At 41.7% G+C, this 25,671-nt stretch overlaps 1 protein-coding gene across 2 annotated transcripts in view; it reads right to left on the reverse strand.

The window, feature by feature from the left end:
* Window positions 1-4,730: 4,730 nt before the first annotated feature.
* Window positions 4,731-25,671, reverse strand: part of PKP2 (plakophilin 2) — a 42,140-nt gene continuing 21,199 nt past the window's right edge. For both annotated transcript variants that reach the window (XM_063154084.1, XM_063154085.1), the window contains exons 6-13: window positions 23,087-23,264; window positions 14,879-14,996; window positions 13,109-13,270; window positions 12,540-12,713; window positions 11,025-11,178; window positions 8,963-9,152; window positions 7,360-7,447; window positions 4,731-5,684 (exon numbers count right to left, since the gene is read on the reverse strand). In XM_063154084.1, the coding sequence (XP_063010154.1) occupies window positions 5,616-5,684; window positions 7,360-7,447; window positions 8,963-9,152; window positions 11,025-11,178; window positions 12,540-12,713; window positions 13,109-13,270; window positions 14,879-14,996; window positions 23,087-23,264 (1,133 nt within the window). In that variant the 3' untranslated portion in view covers window positions 4,731-5,615. The remainder of the gene's footprint in view (window positions 5,685-7,359; window positions 7,448-8,962; window positions 9,153-11,024; window positions 11,179-12,539; window positions 12,714-13,108; window positions 13,271-14,878; window positions 14,997-23,086; window positions 23,265-25,671) is intronic.

Genomic DNA, 25,671 nt, shown 5'->3' on the forward strand with positions numbered 1-25,671 from the left:
TTTGTCCACCTCTCTGCAACACAGCAGAAAATTACAGATGTGATCAGGAAATGTGTCCTTGGAGGGTGGGTAACTCATGTACTCAGGAGGAATTCTTTCAAAGGCCTCTGCTCCAGTCTTTCACCCCAGAAGACAATCTTCCCTCCATCTCCTTGTGTCATTTTAACTGTGCCAAATCTTCTTCAATAACACTCCTGCAAGAATATTGCTGCTATCCAAGGCACCAGTTTTTGACTTCCAGGTTTTAAGTAATTTCAGGTCAAGCAGTAGTACCCCTAAAACAAAACAAAACAAAACAAAACAAAACACGAAAACCCACTGCAATGCTGGTGCAAATATTGATTTGTAGATTCTCCTTTTTATCACCATGTATTTACATCATCAGACCTGAGCTTCTCATTCCAGCCTCCCTTTGTGTTAAAAACTCTTACCTTTTGTCCATATGCTTTTAAAATAACAAATATTATCCTATTACAAAAATAGTATTTCAAGGCTATGTGTTTTATATTATCCTATTATAAAAATAGTATTTCAAGGGCATCATATGTTTAGAGCACTTCTTTTTCCCAGCATCAGGAAAGAAAAAACTCCTTAAGAATCCCTATTTTAATTTTTATAAATACGTAATACCTCCCAGGCTCTCACTGCAGCATCCTGTGTGCTGCAGTAACTGCAATGCAAAGGTTGCTGAGCATTTCTCCAGTCTTTAACAATTGTGCAGGGTTTAAACTCATTCAGTTTGTAATGGGGCTAAGCCCAATGTCCAGAGTTTTGGGTTAAAACTCAAGTGTGCTCATGTGTCCTAAGGCACAGTGTGCTTTCCAGGCACAGTTCAGCACTGATACTACAACATTACTGATTTATTTTGTTGTTCTTCCAAGCCAAACACAGCCTGGAACACATTTTCTTATGGCCTTCATGGGCTTCAGAAAGTTTCTGAACTTTTTGAAAGATTTTACCCTTCTTGGCCTATCACTTTTATTTTTTTGTGCCATTATTTTTCTGTGGCTCAGACATGGCTGTTTCTCCTTCTGGTAAAAACACAGTAAGGATGTATTTTTGAGGGCAAAAAATGCCTTTAAATTTCTCTATTACTGAGGAAGACCTTAAGTCTCTTACTGAAGTTGCAGGAGGACCCAGATGTTCAAGTAGTGCTGTAAAGAAGAGCAGGGTGGGAATTCTGGGGACCCAGCTGCTTTCAGGGTGTGAGTGGTGATAGTTTGACTCATAGTCCTAAAGCTGATTACAAATTAGAGCATGCAAAACACTGATACCATGGGGTATTTGTAATATTTGCAAATTTGGGGTATTTGCTCTAAATTGTGGCTGCTAAGAACATGCCTGCTTCCTCTTTTCTGTACCTGTGCACATTTAGGCTGGTCTGAGAGAGGACTAAGAATAACAAGATACTAATAAGAGGATGGGAGCTTAATAATTGGAAAATTGTTAAAGAAATGTTAAGTTCCTAAACCTGAATTATTTACAGTTACATTGGGACTGGAAGATAGAGCTGAAGGAAGGATGCAGGCAAATTCTAATTTCTGATAAGCCTAGAATGCCTCTAATGTGTATTTTAGGCTGTTTTTAGCTCTGAACACATGAAATAAGACAAAAATAGTTTATTTCCCCTTCATATGCAAACCTATAAATATATCCAGAGTAAGCCTGCAGAGAAAGGCAACCCCTGATCTGTGTACAGCATCTGCACTGAAGCCCTTTTGGATTTTTGTGTATTTGAGCAAATCTCTCTGCTGGGATTCCACTGTGTAACATCTACACCAATATTCCAGGCATGACTCTCATGGTTGCACCAATATCTGATGTTTCAGGGCTTGCCCTTGGTGTGCTGTGACGGAAATATGCATTTCCTCTGGTCTGACTGCTGTTTGCAGATCTCTGTCTCCTATCAGACGATGCCTTGAGGTGATGTTATCTTGCCCATGGGATGGGTCTGGAGCATGAGTCAGGAATGTAAACTGAGGTTTTAATCAGCAGGACGTTGAGTAAAGGAGTGGAGGAGCAGCTGCAGGAGTTGGAATAGCTCGGGAAGCAGCAGTTCCCAACACTTTGCATGGCTTGTGCATGACTCAGCGTGTGACTGCTCATCAGGGTAGCTCCTGAAGCACCCCCAGGAGGGCTGGGAGAGAGGGCTGGGGTTCCGTGTGCGGCTTTTGATGGTGCCAGCTCATTCCAGTTCTTTTATGGGCCCAGAAGGGGAGGCTGAACCTCTCTCAATAGATAGCATGTACTTTCTCTAAAGAAAAACCCCACAAAAAAGACAAGTAACCCAAACCCTGTGCCCGTGCACGATATAATGCAATTATTTTGCATAATTCTAGAATTATTCACATAATTCTAGAATTAATCACATAATTCTAGAATTATGGAAATAATTCTAGAATTATGTAAAATAATTCTAGAATTATTTTACATAAATTCTCTTTAGGAAAGGAGGGAGAAGAAAAAGTACTTATGTTTAGGAGCAGTGGCAGTAGAAAATAAGGTAGGAGGATGAAATCAGGAAATGAATGATTAATTCTCTGGTAATGTCTATAATCTACTACAAAAATATCTGTACTATTTAAGAGTTTCTACTAAAACAATTCTGTGAAAGGTGGTTGCCCTAGGTTGTGGTTAGGACACAAGACAAGAGGACCTGGGGTAAGTTCCTTGTTCAGCCAAAAAACTCTTTGGGCACTGCTCAGCATTTTTAAATGCCAGGTTTCCAATCTCCTCTCAGGAACAGAGCAAGTGGGAATGTTCTATTTCTCAGAACCACGACTATGGTGAGGCTGATTTAATTATTTTTGAGATCTCCAGTAGCCCATGGTGAAGTTTACTGGAAAATACCAATTAAAAAGAAGTGAAAAAAACAGATTGTGGGTTTGACAGGTCAGCAAAACTGGGCAAAGAAATTATTTTCAGGAGGCCTCTGATGCCAACAGGAGCATTACACAGCTTGCCTTCAGTAACACTGTGCTGTAGCAGGAAAATCTAAGTCTCCATACCCAGATTTTATTGAAAAATGAGTTTGCCCTTTTGAAGGAAGGGCTAAGGCTTAAAAATACATTTGCTGCGTCCCAGCCAAGTAGGTTCACTAATAACAAAAAGACCAAAGACAGCTTTTTTGCATTAGAGCAAGCATTTATTATTTCTCTGCTTTGTTTTCTTTGGAGCCCTGCTGAAATGTTTTCGATTGCATCCAAGTAGGAGATCAGTTGTAATAAGGTGTGTCTCATGTTTCTCCTGTTGCTGCCAAGACTGAGATAATTCCTTGTGACTTTTGAACACTGCTTTGATTTTAAAGGGGCACTATCATGGATTCATTTTGGTTGAAGAGGACCTTTAAAATCACTGCACCAATGGAAACAACCCAAAAACTCTGTGTTTCCTTTTTAAGGACATCTTACTGAGAGGTACACATATATTTAAAAGTACCCAACACCATTGCTTGTTTTGTTCCTTAAATACCATGTGAGTTTAATGAGCCTTTCCAAAATGCATGAGCCTTTCTAAAAGCTCTCTTCTTGATCTTTTAGACTGCAATTCTTCATTCAGGTTTACTCTTTCTGTATTAATTTTGCCTACCACTTCTTTTGGGCAATAAAAAGAGACTTGTCCAAGTTTGCTGGTGTTCATTCTTTCATGGCACAAGCAGAGTTACTTGGGTTAAAAAGTTAGAAGAGAAAGTTGGATTTTAATTGTCTGTTTTCTATCATATTTGAAAAAGTTATAAAAACAATTCCCTCAGTGTGTGGTGCTGTAAATTCCTTTTTGCCCGCGTTGTTTTTGGATCTGCAGTATTTTGAATATGACATCCTGCAAAAAAATAATAGTATTTTTAAAACCTCCCACTGGAGTGCATTTGATTTGAGTTACTCAGAGCAAACATGCAGGACTAAGAGCCCTCTGAACTTGATCAGTGACAGGAAAGCAGCGTTGTTTGCTTCCCTGCCCGGGGCACATTCTGTCTGTCCTGTGTGCACGTGTGGGGTTTCTGGGACTCCTTGGAGAGCTGTGGGATCTGCCAGCAGAACTGAGCTCCCAGATATGCAGGAGTATGTTTGGACACGGTGCAGTGGTACAACACACTGGTTCTAAATGTCTGGTAGGAGCCAGACCTTCAGCCAGGAGTGTTGGAATGAGGAGGGCTGGTGACCTCCCCTGTGAGGTCCCCAAAATCCCTCTCAGGATTTTGCTCCATTTCCTTCGGGACAAGTTCAGCAGTGAGGGCACAGGATGGGCTCTGCTGGAGCAGCAGGGCTTGTAAACACACATGACAAAATATCCACTGCCATAAAGGTAGCTCACCCACCCTGATTGCAGAAGAGTAATGCCAGATCACACCTGCTGATAACCCAGCAGAAATAAATTCTTATTTAGATAATAATATCCTGCTGGTTTAATGGACAGCCCAACCCCTGGGTTTGTGGTTTTTTTTTGAGAGAAATCTGACTTACTAAATGCAGCAGCTAGGTTTTTTTCTTTAAGTGCTTCTTTACCATGTTGAGCATCATATGATGAAAACCTGAGCCTTCAGGTCCTCAGGAATTTTTTTCCCTCCTATTACCTACTCCCACTTGTGCAGGCATAGTCCCAAAGTCATCACATTGCATGTAATTGCTGTAGGGAGAATAATCATTTCAAATAAGAGAATATGAAGCAGGATCAGATGAATTCCTTAATCAGCACAGAACCCAGCCCCTTGTGTGTGTCTGTTACTTCAAAAATAAAGGCAAGACTCCACTCCCTTTATTATATATAGATTATCAACAGAATTGTTTGAAATTGCAATTTTCTTAAAATAATAATTGAAACACCCACAAATAATTTCTCCACCAACTAGCAAAGAATGATGAGATTGAGTTCAGCCCAAAGTGTCTGAAATACAGTGCCTTAAACCTAGTGGTTCTAGTTAAAATCCTTTCAGGACACAGTTGTGAAATGCAACAGCCATGTGAGGGAGGATGAGAGGAGCAAGGGATGGTAAGAACTATGTAAAATCAGTTTTGCTGCTGTTGCTGATGAAATCTCAAAGGAAAGAAGCTTAAGAACCAGTGAGCCCATGAAAATAAGCAATACAAAAATAGTAATTTTAACTTCATTGGTGCTTTTATAATTCATGTAGTGAAACAGCTTCTTGTGCATACTCATAGAGTCTGGAGATTCTTATTCAGCTGTGTGAAGAAATAAAATAGTGGAAAACGACTAAATTCTGCGCAGTGCACTTGATGCTTACCCACCGTAGAAAACTTTTGGTATAAAACAGTCTGAAAAGAATCTGCTGCCCACCAGCATTTCAAACTCCTCTGTATGGAACAAAGGCAGTCACCTGGAGCTCTGACTCCTGCTAAACCTGGATGAAACTTCACCTCAGCCATCCCAGAGAATCTATCTTTGGTTATTCTTGTACTGACATTTGTATTGATGTTGATATACTGGTGTTGATGCTGTCAGTGACAACGATGTGATGAGGATTAAAAACTCAAAAAAGCCACTCAAGTCTTTATAGCAAATCAGCTCCTTTTTTTCTGAGATGCTTTGTGGATCATGCTGGTGACACCAGCCCTGTGAAGTGTAGGATTGCTGTTCTCCTGGTGCTGTGCTCTGGAAATTCAATCTTTCAGTGAGTTGTAGGCTTTTGTGGTCCTGCTGTTGACAAAATCTGCCTTCTTGAAGTCAGCCTTTGGAAGGGAAGAAACACAACAGTTCATTACCTTCAGTGCTGTTTCCCTTTCTGGTGAAAACACAGTAAGGACACATTTCTGAAGGCCAAAAAATGCTTTTAGATTTCTCTAGAACTAAAGGAAGACCTTAAGTCTCTCACTGAAGTTGCAGGAGATACCCAGATGTTTAAGCAGTGCTGTAAAGAAGAGCAGGGTGGGGATTCATTATCTGCATTGCTGATTCAGCAAGGGAAGGGTGGCTCCAGCTGCCTAAAAGCTGGATAAGGAGCCATGGCAGGGGTCTAGCAGGGTCCTGAGCAGTCACAGGGACAGAACAAGCTCGTTTAGCCCAGGATAGATGAGAGGATAATTGGAATTGCTGACCTCCCTCCACTGTCTGTACCAGGAGCCTGTTCTTCCACCTCAGCTCTAGAGACTCCTAACTTTCAGGTGACTAACAGCTGAGATAAACCTATCTGTCAGAACAAAGAACACAGGGCAATGCCAAAATGACTCAGGATTTTATCTGTTTCATTTGATGAGTGATTTCTGTGGCTTATTACACTGAAGTTTCAAAACTGTCTGGGCATTAGGTTGTTCTGAAGTTTTCAGTGCCATACCTGGTGTCTCTAGGGGACATGGTTTGCACAGGAAGAGCAAATAATCAGCATTTTGGAAAATCAGGTCAGACCTTTCCTAAACTACCAGTAAATTCATAAAATTCATGCCATCGGGGATATTGCTGATGGTATGATAAATTTATTGTATGGTAAATTCAGGAATGCAGTTGTAAAAAAACCAGAGACAACTAGTTAGGAATTTATATGGCCCAACAGCCTTATTCTGGAACACAGATTTCTGGTTTGTGGGGCCATACCTGCTAAGTGTGATGCAACACTGTTAAAGTTTATGCTAAGAAAGTTTTTTTGGAGCAAATTTCAACAAAAAAAAATCTACAAAGAGAAACATCTAATAACAAATGCTATGGGAAACTATGGCAAATGAGACAGTTTTAGATTATAGGGAATTTGAAGTGACAAATTCTGAACAGCAAACACACAAAGATTGAAAACAGTTTGAGATGCAGGGTGAAGGTAGGGAGGTGGAAGTTAACTCAGCTGAGGGTTGGAAAAGCAGGCACAGAGCTTTAAAAATCCAAACTGGTTTGTGGCAGACTCATGCTGGCCATTTTTTGTTTGATCTGACTATGGCAGTAAATGTTTGCCACCAGCTTTCCCAGGCCCTGGGTTTTGTGTGACTATAACCTGGGCTGTGCAAACAGCAAGGAGAACAGAGCTGCTCTGCTTTTAGAGCAGGGAGCTGCCTGCCCTGCCCTTGGCTTTGCTGCCACTTCTGTGGTTTCTCTGTGCCAGGCTGGCTCAGCCACTGTGGATGGGCATCACCTCCACTCTGCATCACTTCCCACCACCTGACACTGCTGGCAGGAGCAGCAAAGCTTTTCATAAGCTTTACAAGTGGATATAAAACCACAGAGGGAGAGAACATGAACACAGAGGAGCAAAAATGAAGGCCATGCATTACTTATACACAAGTAAATAAGAAAACCAAATTCAGGCACCACTTGAATCCTATCACAGGTTGATTCTTAAATGAGCAGGAGTGCTAAGGGCCCCAGAAGACAAATGAAAGGGTTTTAGGTCTGAAGGAACAGATTATTTTTCTTTGTGCTTACCTTTTTGTAGGCACTGTGGAGATCGGTGTGTAACCACAGGGAGTAGAGGAGCACTGAAGCAGCCCTGCTGGCTTTGCTGAACATATTGCTGCCATTTTGCAAAAAACAATGATAGAACAAATTTAAATTCCCACATCATAAGCATGGTGCATGTACAGACCTCAGCAAACATAACCTCACAGCATTTGTTTTATCTCTCTTTACTCCTAAGTGCTGTTTTGCCACCCTTTAGGAATTGTAGCACCTTTCAGGCTGTCCTCATTACTGAAACAAATGAAACATGCTCCCTGCTCCACTCATTCTTCAAACTTAGGGAGAAATCAAGTGCTCTGTAGCCTACATCTGACAGCAATCATATTGTGCACTTTCAGCTGAGGAGAATAACCTCAGCACAACAACCATTTGAAAGAATCTTTCCAGTAGGTAAAATCTCTTGTTAGTTAAACAGGATTTAAACTATTCAGGTCCACATGAGGCCTCCTTTACTGAGATTTATTTCCTCTTTCATTTTGCAAAGAGAGAGCAAGGCAAATGGAATAGTTACTCATATTTTTAAAACATTATTTATCTTTGAAATAAATATTAATTGCATTTGTTTACATATTAAAGAACCATTAAATTTTGAATCTGTTCTCTAAAATGCCAATATGTTATTTTTAAGTACAGATCTATAGGTTCTATAAAATGCATCCCTGTACTTTATTGCTGAAGTTTATCAGGGCTGTGTTACAATGAACAGGAAAGACATTTTGGGTACAGATGAGATCTGCTGATCAGTCACTACATGTATGTCAGAATACAGAAAATGTGGTGCAGTTATCTTCTGAGGAGTTATTTAAAATGCTTTAATATTATTAGTAATTTTATATGCCTAAATTATATAAATTAAATTATATAAATTTATATAATATTAAATGCTTTAATATTATATAGTTATTTCAATGCTTTAAATAAGGACCATTTAAAATGCTGGAACCTGGTGAGTTTAGAGATGGGAGAGCTGTCCTAAGAGATCTTTCTGTATTTCACAATCAGTGCTATTCTATTCACATCCCTTGTTCAGGCTGTCCTGTATTTTGAGATGAAGCTTTTTTTCCCTAGAGTGGCAGAGGTTGCAGTTTCTTTTTTGCCTGGGGACAGAGTGAGGCTTGTGGAGCACTTACCTGTCCTTGATGCTGATGGCAATGACCCTGAGGAGCCATCACCTGTCACTGATGCTGATGGCAATGACCTTGGGGCTCGTGGAGCCCTCACCTGTCATTGATACTGATGGCAATGACCTTGAGGAGCCCTTACCTGTCACTGATGCTGATGGCAATGACCCTGAGGAGCCATCACCTGTCATTGATGCTGATGGCAATGACCCTGAGGGGCACTCACCTGTCGTTGATGCTGATGGCAATGACCCTGAGGCTTGAGGAGCCCTCACCTGTCACTGATGCTGATGGCAATGACCCTGAGGAGCCCTCACCTGTCACTGATGCTGATGGCAATGACCCTGAGGGGCCCTCACCTGTTGTTGATGCTGATGGCAATGACCTTGGGGCTCATGGAGCCCTCACCTGTCCCTGATGCTATGGCAATGACCCTGAGGAGCCCTCACCTGTCGTTGATGCTGATGGCAATGACCTTGGGCAGGCCGTGGGCGCTGAGCAGCAGCCGCGCGTTGTGCGAGCTGCCCTGGGTCAGGTTGAACAGGGTGTAGCAGATGGATGCTGTGGTTTCACAGGCCACCTCACAGCCTGGCACACCCTCGGGCAGGATGGACACCAGGTCAGGCAGGACTTCTCTGGCTGCAGGGTGGGAGAGAGACAAGCAATTCCATTACTACAGGAGTAGATTTAGATTATTCCTCCCATTCTCCCTCAGCAGGGAGCTCTGTGCTCCCACCACACTCTCATGGCTTCCTACCTGCGTTACATCCCCAAAATTCAGCTGAATCTGCACCCCCACAATGGACAGCCTGTACCTTGCCTCATGCACAGTCCATTAACAGCTCATGTGCTGGACTGAACTCATCAGGTGTCACTGTCATATTTTCTGGAAAAATCCCTTTGCCAGGATTCTTCTCCTGAGAAACTAAGAAACCTCAGAGAAAAATGAAAACAATAAGTATCTGATTGCTTCTCCTGTGTTTTGCTGCTTTGGAATGTGGCTGGAGATTGTTTATCCAACATGTGAATTGTTTTTACTTAATGACCAATCACGGTCAGGCTGTGTCGGGACTCTGGAAGCAGTCATGAGTTTTTCATTATTATCTTGTTAAGCCTTCTGTAAATATCCTTTCTCTGTCCTTTAGTGCAGTTTTAGTATAGCATTCTTTAATATGATATAAGTACATAAAATAATAAATTAGCCTTCTAAGAACATGGAGTCAGATTCATTCCTTCCTGCCACATGGGACCCCAGAAAATACCACAACCAGGCATGCCACTTCCCTGCTAGAGATGTTTTATGTTAAATTTATCTCCATTTGATATGGAAGTTCATTTTGCTTGATGAATTTGGATAAATGTAGGTTCATTTTGTTTGATAAATTTAGACCCTTATAATCTACAAAACAGTGTGCCCTCTCAAATGTTTTCCTTTGGCCAAAGTTTTTCTTTTTGGAATTTGACCTGAATTCACACATGCATTCAGTCAATCAAAAAGAACATCTTTTGATAGAGAAAAGGTTCACCTGAAATTCCCCAGTTCTCTCTATTATGGATAAAACAACTGTGAATGTGCAAGATGAAGCACCTGCCCCCAAAGCTTTGTGCTAGTCTGTCTTTCCCATACTCTCATAAATGATTTTTTCCTGATGACATCCCAACTTTTTATCAGTTTAATTTCTTCTCTTTCAGGGGGGTTCACCACCTGTAATTGCTAACACCATATGGATTATCCCTCTGAAATCAGCCCAATAATATAAGATTTTCATTAATAGGGAATGTTCTCTAAGGCTCCAAGATGACCCAGGAGGCTGTTCTGCAGAATTCCAGAGGGTAATCTGTCCCATGAGATATCTTTATACCTGGAATTTCCACTTTCCCCCTTAGCGGCAACACAAAAAATGACAACAAATTATATGAACACAGTTTATCCTGTCAGTAGGAAAACGTCTTAAATACACAATAATTTGAAATGAGAATACTCAGAATAGAAATGGCTTCATTTGGAAATGAGATAATTTAAAAGAATTAACTATTTTTCTATAGCATCTTATAGCTTCCATTATTAAAAAAAATTTTTGCAGGAAAACTGTGTGGGCTGCAAACTTTTAAAGCCTTGTGTCTAATGAGAGTCTGATCTTCGCCAGAAGAATTAGAGATGCTCTGTGATTTCTTGCAAAGCATTATGCAGCAGTGGCAGCACAAAACTCAGCAATCACCTTCTTTTATTTTGAGCAGAAGAAAAGCTCCCTCTCCAAATCTGTGTAAAATTTACTTCAATTATGTATTTTTGAAAGTAACACCAATGGAAGTATCTGAAGAGGAATACCCAATAAAGTGAAAAGCTTGTATAGGCAAAACTCTTCATTTTAAGCCCTGTACAGTGACCGCAAGTATCTGGTGAAAAAATCTACAAAACTAACAGATCAGGGGTTTTTCGAGCGTTTCTTTCTTTCAAAGCATGAAACTTTGATGTGAAGAGAGCAGAGCAAGCTCTGAGTTTTTGCTCACCTATGTCATTTTGCAGGGAGGGGTTTCGGGACAGGTTCCTGAGCAGGGAGACCGCTGTCTTCTTCACGGCGGGGTGGCTGACGTGCAGCATGGCGCGGATGCTCGGGAGCCCGTTGGCCTTTTGAACAACAGTGCGGGCCACTGCCAATGGCATCTGCGGAGAGGCAATTTGTGTCATTGCCAGCAGTGCAGAGCCTCAGGAAAAGCCAGATCTCTGCACCAGTTTAAGCATATTTCAAATAGTTTTAAGCCAGCTACATGTGAGTTGCAGGGTGGCTGACGTGCAGCATGGCGCGGATGCTCAGGAGCCCGTTGGCCCTTTGCAGTCTGGGCCACTGCCAATGGCATCTGTGGAGAGGCAATTTGTGTCATTGCCACCAGTGCAGAGCCTCAGGAAAAGCCCGATCTCTGCACCAGTTTAAGCATATTTCAAACAGTTTTAAGCCAGAGTTACATGAGTTGCAGGGTGGCTGACGTGCAGCATGGCGCGGATGCTCAGGAGCCCGTTTGCCTTTTACACAATGGTGTAGGCCACTGCCAATGGCATCTGTGGAGAGGCACTTTGTGTCACTGCCACCAGTGCAGAGCCTCAAAAAAAGCCAGCTCTCTGCACCAGTTTAAGCATATTTCAAACAGTTTTAAGCCAGTTACATGTGAGCTGCAGGGTGGCTGATGTGCAGCATGGCGCGGATGCTCGGGAGCCCGTTTGCCTTTTACACAATGGTGTGGGCCACTGCCAATGGCATCTGTAGAGAGACACTTTGTGTCACTGCCACCAGTGCAGAGCCTCAAAAAAAGCCATACACAGGCAGCTCTCTGCACCAGTTTAAGCATATTTTAAATAGTTTTAGACCAGAGTTACAAATGAGTTGCAGGGTGGCGGATGTGCAGCATGGCGCGGATGCTCGGGAGCCCGCTGCCACTTTGCACAACAGTGCCGGCCACTGCCAACGGCATCTGTGGAGAGTCACTTTGTGTCACTGCCACCAGTTCAGAGCCTGAGAAAAAGCCAGCTCTCTGCACCAGTTTAAGCACATTTCAAATAGTTTTAAGCCAGTTACACGTGAGTTGCAACACGAAAGGGAAAATATAAAAAAGCAGTTGCACCCTCTTTCTCCCAAGTGCTCTCTCAGACAGATAGCATTAGTTTAGTCTTCAACACAAAAGTGATCTGCTGCTGTGTCAGAGCCCTGCTCTCTCCACAGGAATGTCTTCCACAAAATGACTTTTTTAGTGCTTTTAACATCTGCTCATTCCTCATAGAGTGATGAATTAGTAAACTCCACACATGGAGCTGTACACAGAGGGAGAAGAAGCAGATCCCACTATCTGCCCAACAAGGAAAAGCTGCACTGCTGTTTATGGCTTTCCCTTCAATGTTCTTCACTTTCCTTCACCATGTCAGTGAGCCAGGGACTTGTCAGTGCTTATTTGAGTTCAGCTGCACAGCAGCCCTGAGCTCTATGCATTCACATCAAGAACTAGATGAAAAGAAAAGGAAAAAAGTTGACTTACTGGTCCAGTGCCAGCTGTGAGGTTCTGGAGAGCTCCCAGGGATGCTTCTTGGGTGTAGTTTCTGGTACTCTTTGCTATTAAGGAGAGGTATATCCTAATCAGGGTAGAATGCCAGAGCGACTCAACACCTTTGGGATTGCTCTTTTCCTCAGGAAGCGGGGTGTCCTGCTGCTTCTAAACATGCCAACAGATCAGGCCTTTAGAAACAGTGATCTCCATAGCTTAATGCACCACAAGCTGAACTAGCCCTTTTGTAACTCTGCATGACGAGGTTATTTGGAAACTGTCAAGTTCTGAGCTCAAATAATAATGTGCAAAATTTCAGTACTTAATGATAGTGGCCAGTCCATCCAGTGGGGTATTCCTCAACTAATAAAACATTTGTTATGCCATTGCCATCAGAGAATTGGTGTCAAGAAGGGCTATCAATAAATTTGCATTTTTGTGGCAAGGAAGTGTTGCCCTACCAGATACATCAATAACAAAGTCTTAATTAGATTACAGCCTTATTGTTCAGAGTTTGCTACAAGTCATTAACCAAATGAGATGTAACTAATCATGTACCTTACCTCTTTTACTTTTCTGCTCCGTGTTCCAAAACAGCCTGGTGTTTTATCATTGTTAGAAATATTTCTTCTTTGCACATATATGCTCTGGGCATAGCTCTCAGGGAGCTCTAGCTCTAGCTGGTAGGAAAGATTGTGTAGAATGCACACACAGTTCTCTGTGGCCTAAAATAACAAAAGAATAGAAATTGAAAGCTTTGGCAAGCGTTGAAGGGACATGTACAGACACGGGAGGAGATTTGTGGATCTTCAGTAAGTGACTGCAGAGTTTCTAATGCCTCATGGAAGAGCCAGGCTTCAGGGCAGTGATCCACCAGACTGAGAAATGAAACATGCCCTGGGATGCTCCTGAGCCTAGGGGGGTATTTGGGGCTGCACTGGGAGTGGGGTGCCTGCCTGTTGGAAATGGTCCTGGGACATCACAATTCCTCACCTGTGCCTGGGAATTGTTTGGGCGAGTGCTGCTCGACACAGAGATGTGCCAAGAAGAGTTTAAGGGCTTAGGAGCAAAGATGGTCATGTACACACCTCACCACAGCATCAGCAAGAGGAAAGCCTTTTATCTTCTCCAAAGAGGAAGCGTTTTTCTGTGGTGGAATGCTTTTTAAAACAAGACATTCCTTCCTGAACGTGGCTAAGGTCAGGTCTACAACTTTCTCAGTGGCAAAGAGCTTTGTTACCAGTTGCTCCTCTTTAGAAAGCCAAAAAAGAATGAGTGCTTGTAAGACAAAATGCAGCAGGGAGCTACTGGCACACGTGTAATGTGCTGGATTCTCCCTGGAGCTAATGGCACTGGATGCAGGGAGATGGGCAAGCTCGAATAATTAATCCTAGAACAGAGCCGTAAATGTGCAGCAATTACCACTACACAGCACAAGCTATGGCAGGCCCACCAGAAAGTGCCTTACAGGCTGCAGCCAATGTCAGTGACAGCTGCTCTTCTCACCCAGCTTCACCCAGCTGAAAGACAAGCCTCTGCTCCAAGAATCTGTGTCCAGGCTTCCCCTGCGCTCACTGGGGGGAGGGAGAGTGAGAGAAACTGGCACTGGAGGTGTTCGTGTCCTTGCAGTTAATGCCTTAGGCTTAGGCAGCAAGGAAAAATGTGCAGCTTTTTTTTGTTCCTAAAATACCCTAGGAAAATTGGTTCTGTTCTAAATGATGCAAGCTCCTTAATCACACAGCCACCCAAAGGGATTTAGGTTCTTCATTTCCTAAGGGGTATGTAGCATTAAATATATAGGAGAGAAGCATTAAATATATAGGAGACTAATCAGATTAATTTTTTAAGCTTCTAGCTATCTAGCACCCTGAGACAACCAAAAAGGCAACATCTGACTCTTTTGTGTTCCAGCATTTCTGAAAGCTGTGATTGTATCTCACTTGAAAAAAAAACCAAAAAAACCCCCAAAAATCAACAAAAAACCCCTCCAAAACCCCCAAAAAACAAAAACAAACAAACAAAACCCCCCCCAAAAAAAACCAAACAGAAAAAAAAAAAAAACCAAAAAACCCAGAAGTTTCTACCTTTCTCTCTAGAGATTCTGCGAATGTTTTCCCAGTGCTGAGTTATACTATTCTTTTAGATTGCTGGATAAAAATGCTTCAAAAAGCTTCTTACTGGAATTTCACCTTTGGTGGCAGTTTTAAAATAGTTAAGAAATAAGTTTTGTAATTGCATCACAGCCGTTTCTGAACACTGGTTTATAAACAACAACAGAAAAATGTTCACTTGGCAATTTCCTCTAGGAGAACACTTTTCATCTCAAAGAGTACCTTGTCATTGGGCTCGTGGTCTGCAATGGCTCCTTGGATATAATAGACAAGAGAATCAATCAAGCCCTCACATTCTCTCATCTTCTTCCTTCCTTCTGGGCCAGCAGAGCTCATGTTTCTGTGCAGGAAAGAAAATGTTGGGGAGAAGAGACTTAGTCAGAGGGATTTTCTTGCGCTCCTCTCACAAACTCTTCCAGCCAAAACTTAAAGATACAGAAGTTCAGGTCGACTGCTTCTTTTCTTCACAGGTGTAAGACAATCTGAGCCTCCTCTAGATAAAACTTTCACTCCCAGACAAAAATAAATACTCCAGGGAAACAAACCACTGTGGTTGGATGGGTAAGGTGAGATCTGACTCAAATTTTCATCTCAAGGTTGAGTCAATCCTTTTTAAGCAGTCAAAAAAAAAAAAAAACAACCAAAAAACCCAAAACTTGGACTTGTTTTCCATATTCCATTTTAATTTATAATTTTAATATTCAGGATGGTGAAAATATCATGGATGGAGAAAATTTCCATGCACACAGGTGTCCTTTAGAATTAATTTACCTACACTGAGCTGGTTTTTGATCCAAGATGAGCCATCATCAGGAATATGGTCTGAGAGTTTCAGCAGCATCTGCACATCCACATACACAGACCCACCCTCTGCCTGCCTTTCACTGCCTTTCAAGTAACATTTGCTGGGCTTTGTAGTAAACCAAGTACCACTTACAAATGAATTGCAAAACTGATTTAAAAACTCTTGAAAAACCAAACACACACTTGCTGCTTGAAGCTGCTTGGCTCTAAACAACCTAGTGGTTTCCATGGAAGAAACAACACTTAGACTTTTGGGGTGTAATTATTTTTACAACTCAGCAAAATCTGAATTATGGAATACCAGAATCGTAAATCCAGCTCTTATTTTATTTTTTTTTTTTTTTGACTCCTGCAGCTCTGGTGGACAAAGGACTGCACACTGCACATTCAAACTTCTTTGATGAAATTACATTAACTATTAGCCCATGCCAATCTTAGCATCCATCAAAACACAGAGGGATATGTTCCTTTAGATAGTTTCAGGTTGCTTATTTTCCATGCTTTGCCCATTAAAAATTACAATGTTCACAATTTTATTAATGACAAAGCCAGTAAGGTTTAAGCTTTCCTGTGGCTTATGACTGTATAATGAATGTAGCATTTTATACACTGTCATTTTACCTCTACTCATTTTTTTCCTCTGGGAAGTACATGTTCAGGTTACGTACCTGTAATATTACATTTTTTACATGTGATTTTTTTACTGTAATTTTTACATGTAATTGCATACTGTAATTACAATTTTACTTTGGGTCATGATGTTAATGATGTCTCTATTTATGAGTTCATTTATTCTCTCATGGAATTATGTATCACAGAATCAATATTCAGATCCCACAACATGGCCTGCTGTAGAAATCCCTTTGGAATTTAATTTCACCTATATATGTCATGTTCAAGGCATGTCACCTTTTCCTATGTTTGTGCTGACAGAAGTGTGCACGTTTCAGCCCTCCTGGTGCATAGCAAAAATAGTTTCTGGGGCACACAGACTAAAAATACTGTTAAAGATAAGTGTGGAATTTCCCTTGCCAAAGACACTTCAGCTGATGCAGTGTTTGGTTTTGTCCCACATATTCTAAAATCCCCAAAGCCTTTTACAACTGCTCCTGCTCCTGCTGTGCAAGGAGAGGCCATGCCCTGGCTTTGCTGTCAGCAGGAACAGAGCAAAGAGCTTTTCCAGCTCAGGAGGCAGAGAAGAGCCTGAATTAGGGGCACTGGCCTGTCCTGCAAGGGAAATGAGTTCCTGGGCTCTGTTTCATTAAGAATTTGATGCTCAGCCAGATTCAGGTATCAGTGTGTGTCCCTGTGCACGTCTGTACACACGTGGCTCCTCCTTCCCCCCCTTTGCCTGTGTCCTTAGGGAAGGGAAGAACATTGTAGACTGGGAAGGGAAGAGCTCCTGCTCTCCCACCCCTCCAAACACTGCTGTAACCACCTTACTCAAAACAGGGGCACACAAGAGCATTTCAGGCAAAACCTCAGCTGATTGCTTAAATTTGTTTGCTGACTGAAGCTTAAGAAATTCCAGGAGATATAAATATCATTCGATTTGTGAAAAAAAAAATAAATTCTGAGAAGTGTCACAGAAATGTAAATTTAAATATATATTCTTTCGAAACAATGGAGACATTTTGCTTAGAGAATTTAAAAGCTGACTTAATCTTGGCTTCCTAAGAATTGAAATGCCACCCTCTAAGCTCGGGATTTGGACCTGACTGTAGTGGAGTTCCAGGAGGCCCTGAAATACTCAGTGCTTGTAAAATTGAGGAGAACACAGCCTTGGGGAGACTGGCACTTGTGGGGATGCCCTCCTCTAAATGACTCAGAATTGACCATTTGGCAGCACCCACTTATGAAAAATCTCTGACTCTGGGCATTCTTGGCTGGGGGAATCCTGGTGATGTGCTCAAGCTCTGCCATTTGCTGATCTGCACATCTCATTGATCTCATCTTGCATTTGCTGCTTCTGTCCCCTCTTGCACACATGCATGGTGCAACTGTAATCAGATATAAAAGAGCTCTTTGCCCACAGTCCTGGGGTGAGGATCAGCTAATTTCCTGCTGGGAAATGTTATTTTGATCCAGAGTTGTGAGGCAGATACAAAACATTCGAGGCAGTTAAACCAAGGGTGACTTTGAAGTAAACAGAATGATGATAATAAATGTTCAATTAGCTGATAAATGACAGCAAATGAAAGGGATACTCCCTCTAAGCCAACACTGAGTCATGCACTGACTGTTGGAGAAGGTTCTTGAACTGCTCTGAAAACTCCATATAACTGATAACAAGAAGGATTTTGCTCCTGGGACTCATTCAGCTAAAACTGGTAATGTGAATTTAATTCAAATACCACACAGCATTTTGGGAAATTCTATTCCCTTCTTGCCTTGCACAATTCAAAAATTCACCAAGGAGGTAAAGGTATCAGGGATCCACTTGGTAACTAGATGTGCCAGGTTTCAAGCTGCTTGTTGGAAGTACCAAAATTCCTTTCAGGAATCGGGGGAGCAGATAAACTGAAGAGGAGGCAAGAGGAGATAAGAATGGATGGAGATAAACTTAAAGGACTGGCAGTGCTATGCAAGAGGCCTTGGTTCAAAGACTTATTATCATCAGTCACTTGTTTTACTTGTTTTACATTCTCTCTTAGGAGCTGCCACTGTGAGTCCAAGCTTTCCAACACATGGGGAGAGCTTTGGCTTCACTTCTCTCCAGAGTAAATGGAAGCAGATGTTTCTGCAGCCCCCTGGGTTGCAGTGACACAACTCCCTCCAAACACAGCTCCCCACTGTCCTTGTGGGTCACTGTGTAATTCACAAGGGGCTCAGACAGGGGCTGGGGCAGACAAACTGTGAAAAATAATAATGAGAAAGGAAGGATGGCTTTAATTTTACTGGGTGAGAAGAAAGAGGTTAGCTGACTATCCTGGAAATAGTTGTCTAGAAAGTTTTGAAAAATTAGAATACATAGGAGCACAGGATGTTCAGTTACAGGGTAGATAAAAAGGAAGGCTCTGTAGGGAAGTACAGCAGCTTCAACACTTAAATTAAATGTTCTGTAGGGGAAAATGTGATAACTGTGTATCAATTTGGGAAAGTTCAGCATTGTAGAAGTTCTGGGAAAAGGTGTTTCAAGATAAAAATGGAACCAGTTCATTATCAGCTTTCAAGGTGTGATCAAACAGCTTTCCATTAACCTTCCTTTCAGAGGAGAAGCCATGCCAGATGTTCACATATGTATACAGATAATATTCAAAACCATGCATTCTACATGCTGCTGGCATCTTATCCTTTCAGACTCAGAGGAGTATGGGGAAATATCCTGAAGATTTTTATCCTTTGTATTGGAATTAGAAGCAGAACTTTTATGTGTAAGACTTTCAGGCCAAGAAAAAGAGACTTTACCTTTAAAATCCTACAGGACTTGTCTACAATTGTCTGTAACACTCTACAATTGTCTGTAACACTCCTCTAGATAGTTTAATACACCAGTTTTACTTGTTCAGCTATTGTCAGGCAGCCAGTGAAGTCTGTTGATTTGGCTTACTCTGGGGGTCCAAGCAGAGTGCATTTTCTCATATTTCACAACCAAATAACACTATTACTAATTTTAACGGCCAATTCAGAATTCCATGGTTTACACAGCTTATTTTTACTACACAAAGCTTGTGACCTGTGGTTGCTGTACAGCTTTGCTTCTCACAGGGTCTTAAGACAAAATGCAGGCCTAGAGAATGGGATTAACAAATCCTTCTAAGGTCAGAGCTCCTTATCAGTGACACAGAGATTCAGGACTCACAGTGCTTCTGGCAGGAGCTGGGGACTGCTCTGGTCTTGCTCTCATTCCAGTGCTTGAAGTACCTGCAGTATTATCTGCTAGACATGGATTCACTTCTCCTGCTGCTGTTTTCTCACAAAGTATGAAGGAAGCTTTAATTTGTAATCTGGTAGTGGTGTGGTGCAGTGCACATACCCCCACCAGGTGCTAGGGTTGGGTTTGGGCTGTGCTCGTCCCTTTTCAGCCAACAGTGTAATGGGAATTTTTGAAAAGAATTTCTGGCATTCTCCTGTAAGTAAGTACAGTACTGTGCATAATGTATTGCACTTCAAAGATGTATTTTTACCCTCTAATAGGAGCTGCAGGCTACAGACTCTACCAACACACCCAACAAACACGTTAGCATCACAAAAGGCAAGACTAATTACAGATTTATATTCTTGCAAATAAGCAGACTCTTTTAACATATTCATAAGTAACATCATTCCCTCAGTGCACACTTTCAGTACTCCATGGTGTGCCCTTCTTTTTATTGATGCAGAGATTTTGTGTTTTCGTAATACATAAGGGAGGAATAATTCCAGTGACCTAATCTGGGAGGTGAGTCAATTTCCAGAGAAGAAATGCAAACTGGTTAATCTTAAAGATCTCAGCTATTTAGTCTGTACAAATAGGTAAGCCTTATTCAAAACTACTCTGTGCTAGAAAGTGTTGTATTCACATTGCTGTACAATTATATTTCCTGAGCCTCGTACCTTCTCTCGATGGTTTTCCCATGGCAGATCTTCCCAGCAGTGGTGTTGCTGCTTCTCGGTCAGGGCTCCTCTCCCAGGCTCTCCCTGACCACCCCGCCCCCTTTTATCTCAGCTACCTGCATGGGCTACAGCTGCTGCCCAATCAAGGACATTACAGCTGCAGCCCATTTACAATGACTAGAACCAGGGCGGGGTCACTAATACAATAGAGAGATCTTCAACTGCCATACATACAATACATAAGTTAACTCAGGCCCCCAGATACACATTCACTCAGCCCCCTACATTTCCCCCTTTACTTTTACTTACTTTACAATTACAATATGTATATCTGTCCCAGCTCCCAGGCTGCCACAGCTCGCAGCTGTCTTTTCTTCTGTTCCAACTCTCAGGCTGCCAGCTCTCAGCTGTCCTATCTTCTGTTCCAGCTCTCAGGCTGCCACAGCTCGCAGCTGTCTAGTCCCAGCTCTCTGGCTGCTACAGCTCATACATAGAATATATACATATTCCCCTTTTTTTTCCCTTTTTTTCTTTTTTTCTCTTTTTTTTTTTCTTTTTTTTCTTTTTTTACTTTTACTTTTTTTTTTTTTTTTTTTTTTTTTTTTCTTTTTTTTTCCTCTTTACTTCTAGCAACTTTATAACTACAATACACATATTTATTTTAGCTCTCAAGCTGCTACAGCTCGCAGCTGTCTTTAAACACACACACAAATCCCTAGATGTTCTATATTTTAGAGTCCCAGCTCTCAGCTGTCCTGAATACATACTTTACAGTCCCAGCTCTCGGCTGTCCTTTCTTCTGGAGTCTCAGCTCTCGGCTGTCCTTTCTTCTGTCCCAGCTCTCTGGCTGCCACAGCTCGCAGCTGTCTTTACTTCTCGAGTCCCAGCTCTCTGCTGTCCTTTCTTCTGTCCCAGCTCTCTGGCTGCCACAGCTCGCAGCTGTCCGGGGGATTCCATACCTTCTTTCCTTGGCTGCATGTTTGAATCACGTATACCTTCTTTAGATGTTCGTTGTGGCTCCAGCTCTCAGCTGTCCTTTCTTCTGTCCCAGCTCTCAGGCTGCCACAGCTCGCAGCTGTCCGGGGGATTCCATACCTTCTTTAGATGTTCGGCTGCACGTTCTTTATCACGTCGGGGTCACCAGATGTTGTATTCACATTGCTGTACAATTATATTTCCTGAGCCTCGTACCTTCTCTCGATGGTTTTCCCATGGCAGATCTTCCCAGCAGTGGTGTTGCTGCTTCTCGGTCAGGGCTCCTCTCCCAGGCTCTCCCTGACCACCCCGCCCCCTTTTATCTCAGCTACCTGCATGGGCTACAGCTGCTGCCCAATCAAGGACATTACAGCTGCAGCCCATTTACAATGACTAGAACCAGGGCGGGGTCACTAATACAATAGAGAGATCTTCAACTGCCATACATACAATACATAAGTTAACTCAGGCCCCCAGATACACATTCACTCAGCCCCCTACAAGAAAGTATGTGGCAATCCTGCAGATCATTTTTCCTGGGAATTTTCAAGCCCTTCTTTTTCTATTTCTAATTTTCAGTGTTGAAGCTCTTAGAAATGAGAAGGATTAGAATGTGGATATCATATTTTTAAAATAGGTTATGTCTCCTTAAGCACCTACATAAGGGCAGTTTCAGAGACTTTTAACTAGGGCTGGAGAGCTCACAGCAATTCTGGAGCAGCCCCAAGCACTGACTTTGTGTCCAGAGTAAGGTTAACCCAGGAATCCACTTTCATTTAAAAGAACCCAGGTACTGTTACACCTTATTTGTCACAGAACAAGCCCTGTCAATCTGCTGAAACAAGCTCAGGAAGAGCAACACCAGCTAAACCTGAGATTATCTATGCCACCATCAGCTGCCTCATAGGGAAGGGACAGTTCCAGAGTCCAAACACCAAGAGAGGAGCAGCCAGACTGGTTTCTGCAAAAAAGGCAGCTTGGGCTCATTAATTTGAAAAAAGACACCCTCCTTCCTTTCCTAGACAGCAGCACTAAGTGTTAGCTAGAGAGGTTTTATTATGGGTGGTCAGTATTTATTTGTATTTGTTCTTGAGTCATCAGAGTAAATAAAAGTTAATTATTACTTAGAGATGTAGTTAATTAGCAGTTAGTGGGCTGACAGGAGTTCCTGCAGAAAAAGGTGTATTGTTGTTGAGTATTTTGTAAGGCTTTTGTAAGGCTACAATTCATTTGTCCTCTGAAACCACACGAGTTAGACGCAGAGCTGTTGCACAGGAAAAATCAATGCCATACACACACAAATACTCTGCTATAGGACATGTCAGCATAGCAGGTATGTCTGAGGCAAAATGGGCACCTTTCCAGCCTCCAAATTCCAAACTTCATTCCTTGTATTTTTCTAGAAGGAGTTTAAACCTCAGGTTGTGCCTTTGCAATTGTACATTACTCCTTAGGCAATTCAAACTGTGTCCTTGTGTGCCTTTTTAAATGTGTAAACTTACTTAATGTGCAATGACTTTGAACTCACAAAGGGCCCCCAGTTTATAGACTGTTAAAGATGTTTTTATTGAAGATGTGATTTTTATACTTCAGACATTTAGGGGTGTGTTCACTGAGGCCTTGTGTGTTTCTCTGTGGTAACTGCTACTGTGCCCACGGGTCTATTAGCAGAGTGCATCACTAAATATACAACTATAAATCACAGAATCACAGAAATTGTGATTCTAGGCTGGAAGAGACCTGTAAGAGCATCGAGTCCAACCCATGTTCAACCTCAACTAGATCTATTCTCCCACCCCATGGCTGCAACTTGCTTTTGAACTTGTGCAAAAGGCTGGACAGGGATTACTCTGCTTTAAAAAATGACTGTCCCATATTTTAAGTTGAATCACTTTCTAATCAGTTTAGGCACAGATTATGATATCTTCAAATAAGCATTTTTAGTAGCAGCTGGAAACAGAAAACATTTATGTGCTTGTAGGTACCATTGTCCCCTTTCCAAGTCATCTGTCTGCATGAGAAGTGATTGTGGCTCTGTGTATTTATCCAAAAATAACTGAGCAGACCTGTTGTGCCATCACCACTGCTTTGGGTAGTTGTGGACAGAGGGCTCACCTCAGGCATCCTGTGGCATTGTAGAAGATATCAGGGTCAGGCAGAACACTGGATTTTGGGTAATCTCTGTCTGGCCAGCCCGAGTGGGGGATGAGGACAGCCTCAGTCAGGGTCTGCAGGGCTTCTCTGACCAGCAGGTGCTTCAGCTGGTCATTGGAGGACAGGTTCCACAGCAAACCTGCAACAGCCACGAGAAAATCAGAGAGGCAAAAAGACTCCTCTGCACTTTGACAGACTTCATCTCACAGCCCTTGGTGTTAATGAGTGAAGAGCCTGCCTGGCACTGATAATCTGGAGAGAAACAGAAGGGATTGGTAAATGCTCACCAGTCCTCATCCAGGGACATGGAAACAGGGGAAAAAAGGGGGCACAGTGATCCATGTGAATAAAGTAAAATCTCTACACAGTCAGTCCAATGCCCAGCCAAGAAGTGCAGCTTTCCATGGCTCTGCATTGTCCATCTGCTGCTATCACCTTCTCTGTAACAAAGCAGCACAAGCTGAGGGAAAACAAACTCACAAAGGGGATAGATGGGAGGCGCAGAGAGTTTCCAGGAGATCTGCTGGAAGACAGGAAATGCCCATTACCAAGTTTCTCTAACACTTGAGAGCAAAATTTCTCATAGGAGGGAAAGCTGTTAACACTGGTTGGCTGCTACTGCCCAGACATTAGTCACTAAACAAATCATTCAGTAATGCTACAGACCTTGTCCACTCACAATCTCCAAGGCTAATTTCAAATATAATCTCGTTGAACTGAACAGGTTCCATTATGTTCTGTTCCAACAGACAACAATTCTTTTTAAAGTCCTCTTCCCTTGGAAAACAACACATATTTCTGCTTTTCACTACAAAGACATTCATTGTTCCTCCAGCTTGCTGCTCCAAGTTTCACAGACCTCCTCCTCCACACACTGGCAGAGTATTAGTGAATGTTCCTTTCATCAGCTCACAACAAGAACAACAACAAAAAAATGTTTCTTTTGTATCTCCTTACACTTTGAATTTAATTTCAGTTATTGTGAGCAACAGTAAAATCAAAACAAAAGCCAGCCAGAAGCAATCCATTCCTTCTTCTGGGATCAGCTCTTCAGCCTCTGAATCAGGGGATGAAAGGAAGAAGGTGCTTTTCTGAAGGATAGGTAAGGCTTACAGGAAAACAGACAAGCAGTCCAAAGGGCATTGCTAAATGAAGCAAGTTAAGACAGAAGGGCACAAATGCAAGGAATGGCACAAGGACAGAATACACTTTGAAAAAGAAAAATATACATTTGGAATTACAGGCAGATACGTAGAATTGTCAGAAGAGAATCTGAGATACTGCTCTCACTGTAAATTTTCCAACAAGAACCCTACCTTTACCCACAGGCACTGTTCCCTGGGCTCAGATGGATTCTCTCAGTGGGTGTGGATGAATTTGTGCACATTAGGAATTGTCTTTAGGAGTGGATTGTTGCCTTGCACCTATGCTATTTTCTTAGGAGCACAGTTTTCCCTTAGATGGTTATTTGGAAAAATGGGTGGGTCTGGTTTTAGATTTACATTTCTTTTAATGACAGTTCTGCTCATGCTGTAATCTTCCCCGCAGGAAAAATTTTCTTTCATTTCTTATATTTATGCTGCATGATAACAGGATCAGGAGGTTAGCTGCTCCCTGGAGGCTCATCTGGCTTACCTTTAAAAGCTAAAATATTTTGGTTCTTTCATGCCACAGCCATTTTATTTTCTGTTCCTCAGTGTGCTCTCCAAATACTACAAAACTCCAATCCTGTCTTAGGTCCCAGAAATGAAATGAAGATTTTGGAGGAACCTCACTCCTTTCCTAAGAGTTTTTTAAGTAGCTTGGGTGCCAAAGAAAGGACAGAGCCTCTGCTGACTTTAAGAGTATCAATGCTTTTGTGAAGCTCCCAAATTCAGTCAAATTCATTTATCTCCACACACTTGGGCTGCTCTCAGTCTTTTCTCAGCACAGTACAAGGCACAGTGGGTCACTCTGTGTTCCTAAGCCTGGGTCCTGGAGAAAATCCAGGCCATCAAAGTATTCCTTGAGAACACATGATAAAATATGGATTAATGTTAGGCAAGTGCTTGTCTGTATTAACACTGATGGTCCTCATAAACCAGTGACCTTTAAAGATAAGCTTCTAAGGCTGAGATTTACTTATCTCAAGTCCACCAGGACTGTATTTCTGACAGGTACAGTATCAGAAAACTTCCATCTCAGAGTTTTAATTTCCTTTTCTCCTAAAACTTCCTTATCTCATACATACATATGATATATATATAATATTTATTATACATTATAAATATTTATTATATATTATTTTAATTATATATAAATGTATATTAATATATAATATATACTTATCATATATATGGATTACTATTATTATTATTATTATTATTATTATTATTATTATTATTATTATTATTATTATTATTAACAATACATTAAAATGTATATTTTTTCATACTTTTGTTGGGTGGAGTGCTTTAGCACCAAGCTTTCCACACAGAAGTAGAAACCAAAAACTTCCCTCTACTGAGCTTAGACATCTTTGTCTATTGCATGCTTTCAATCCTTGG

Source organism: Melospiza melodia, chromosome 4 (assembly GCF_035770615.1).
Source record: "Melospiza melodia melodia isolate bMelMel2 chromosome 4, bMelMel2.pri, whole genome shotgun sequence".
NCBI lineage: Eukaryota > Metazoa > Chordata > Aves > Passeriformes > Passerellidae > Melospiza > Melospiza melodia.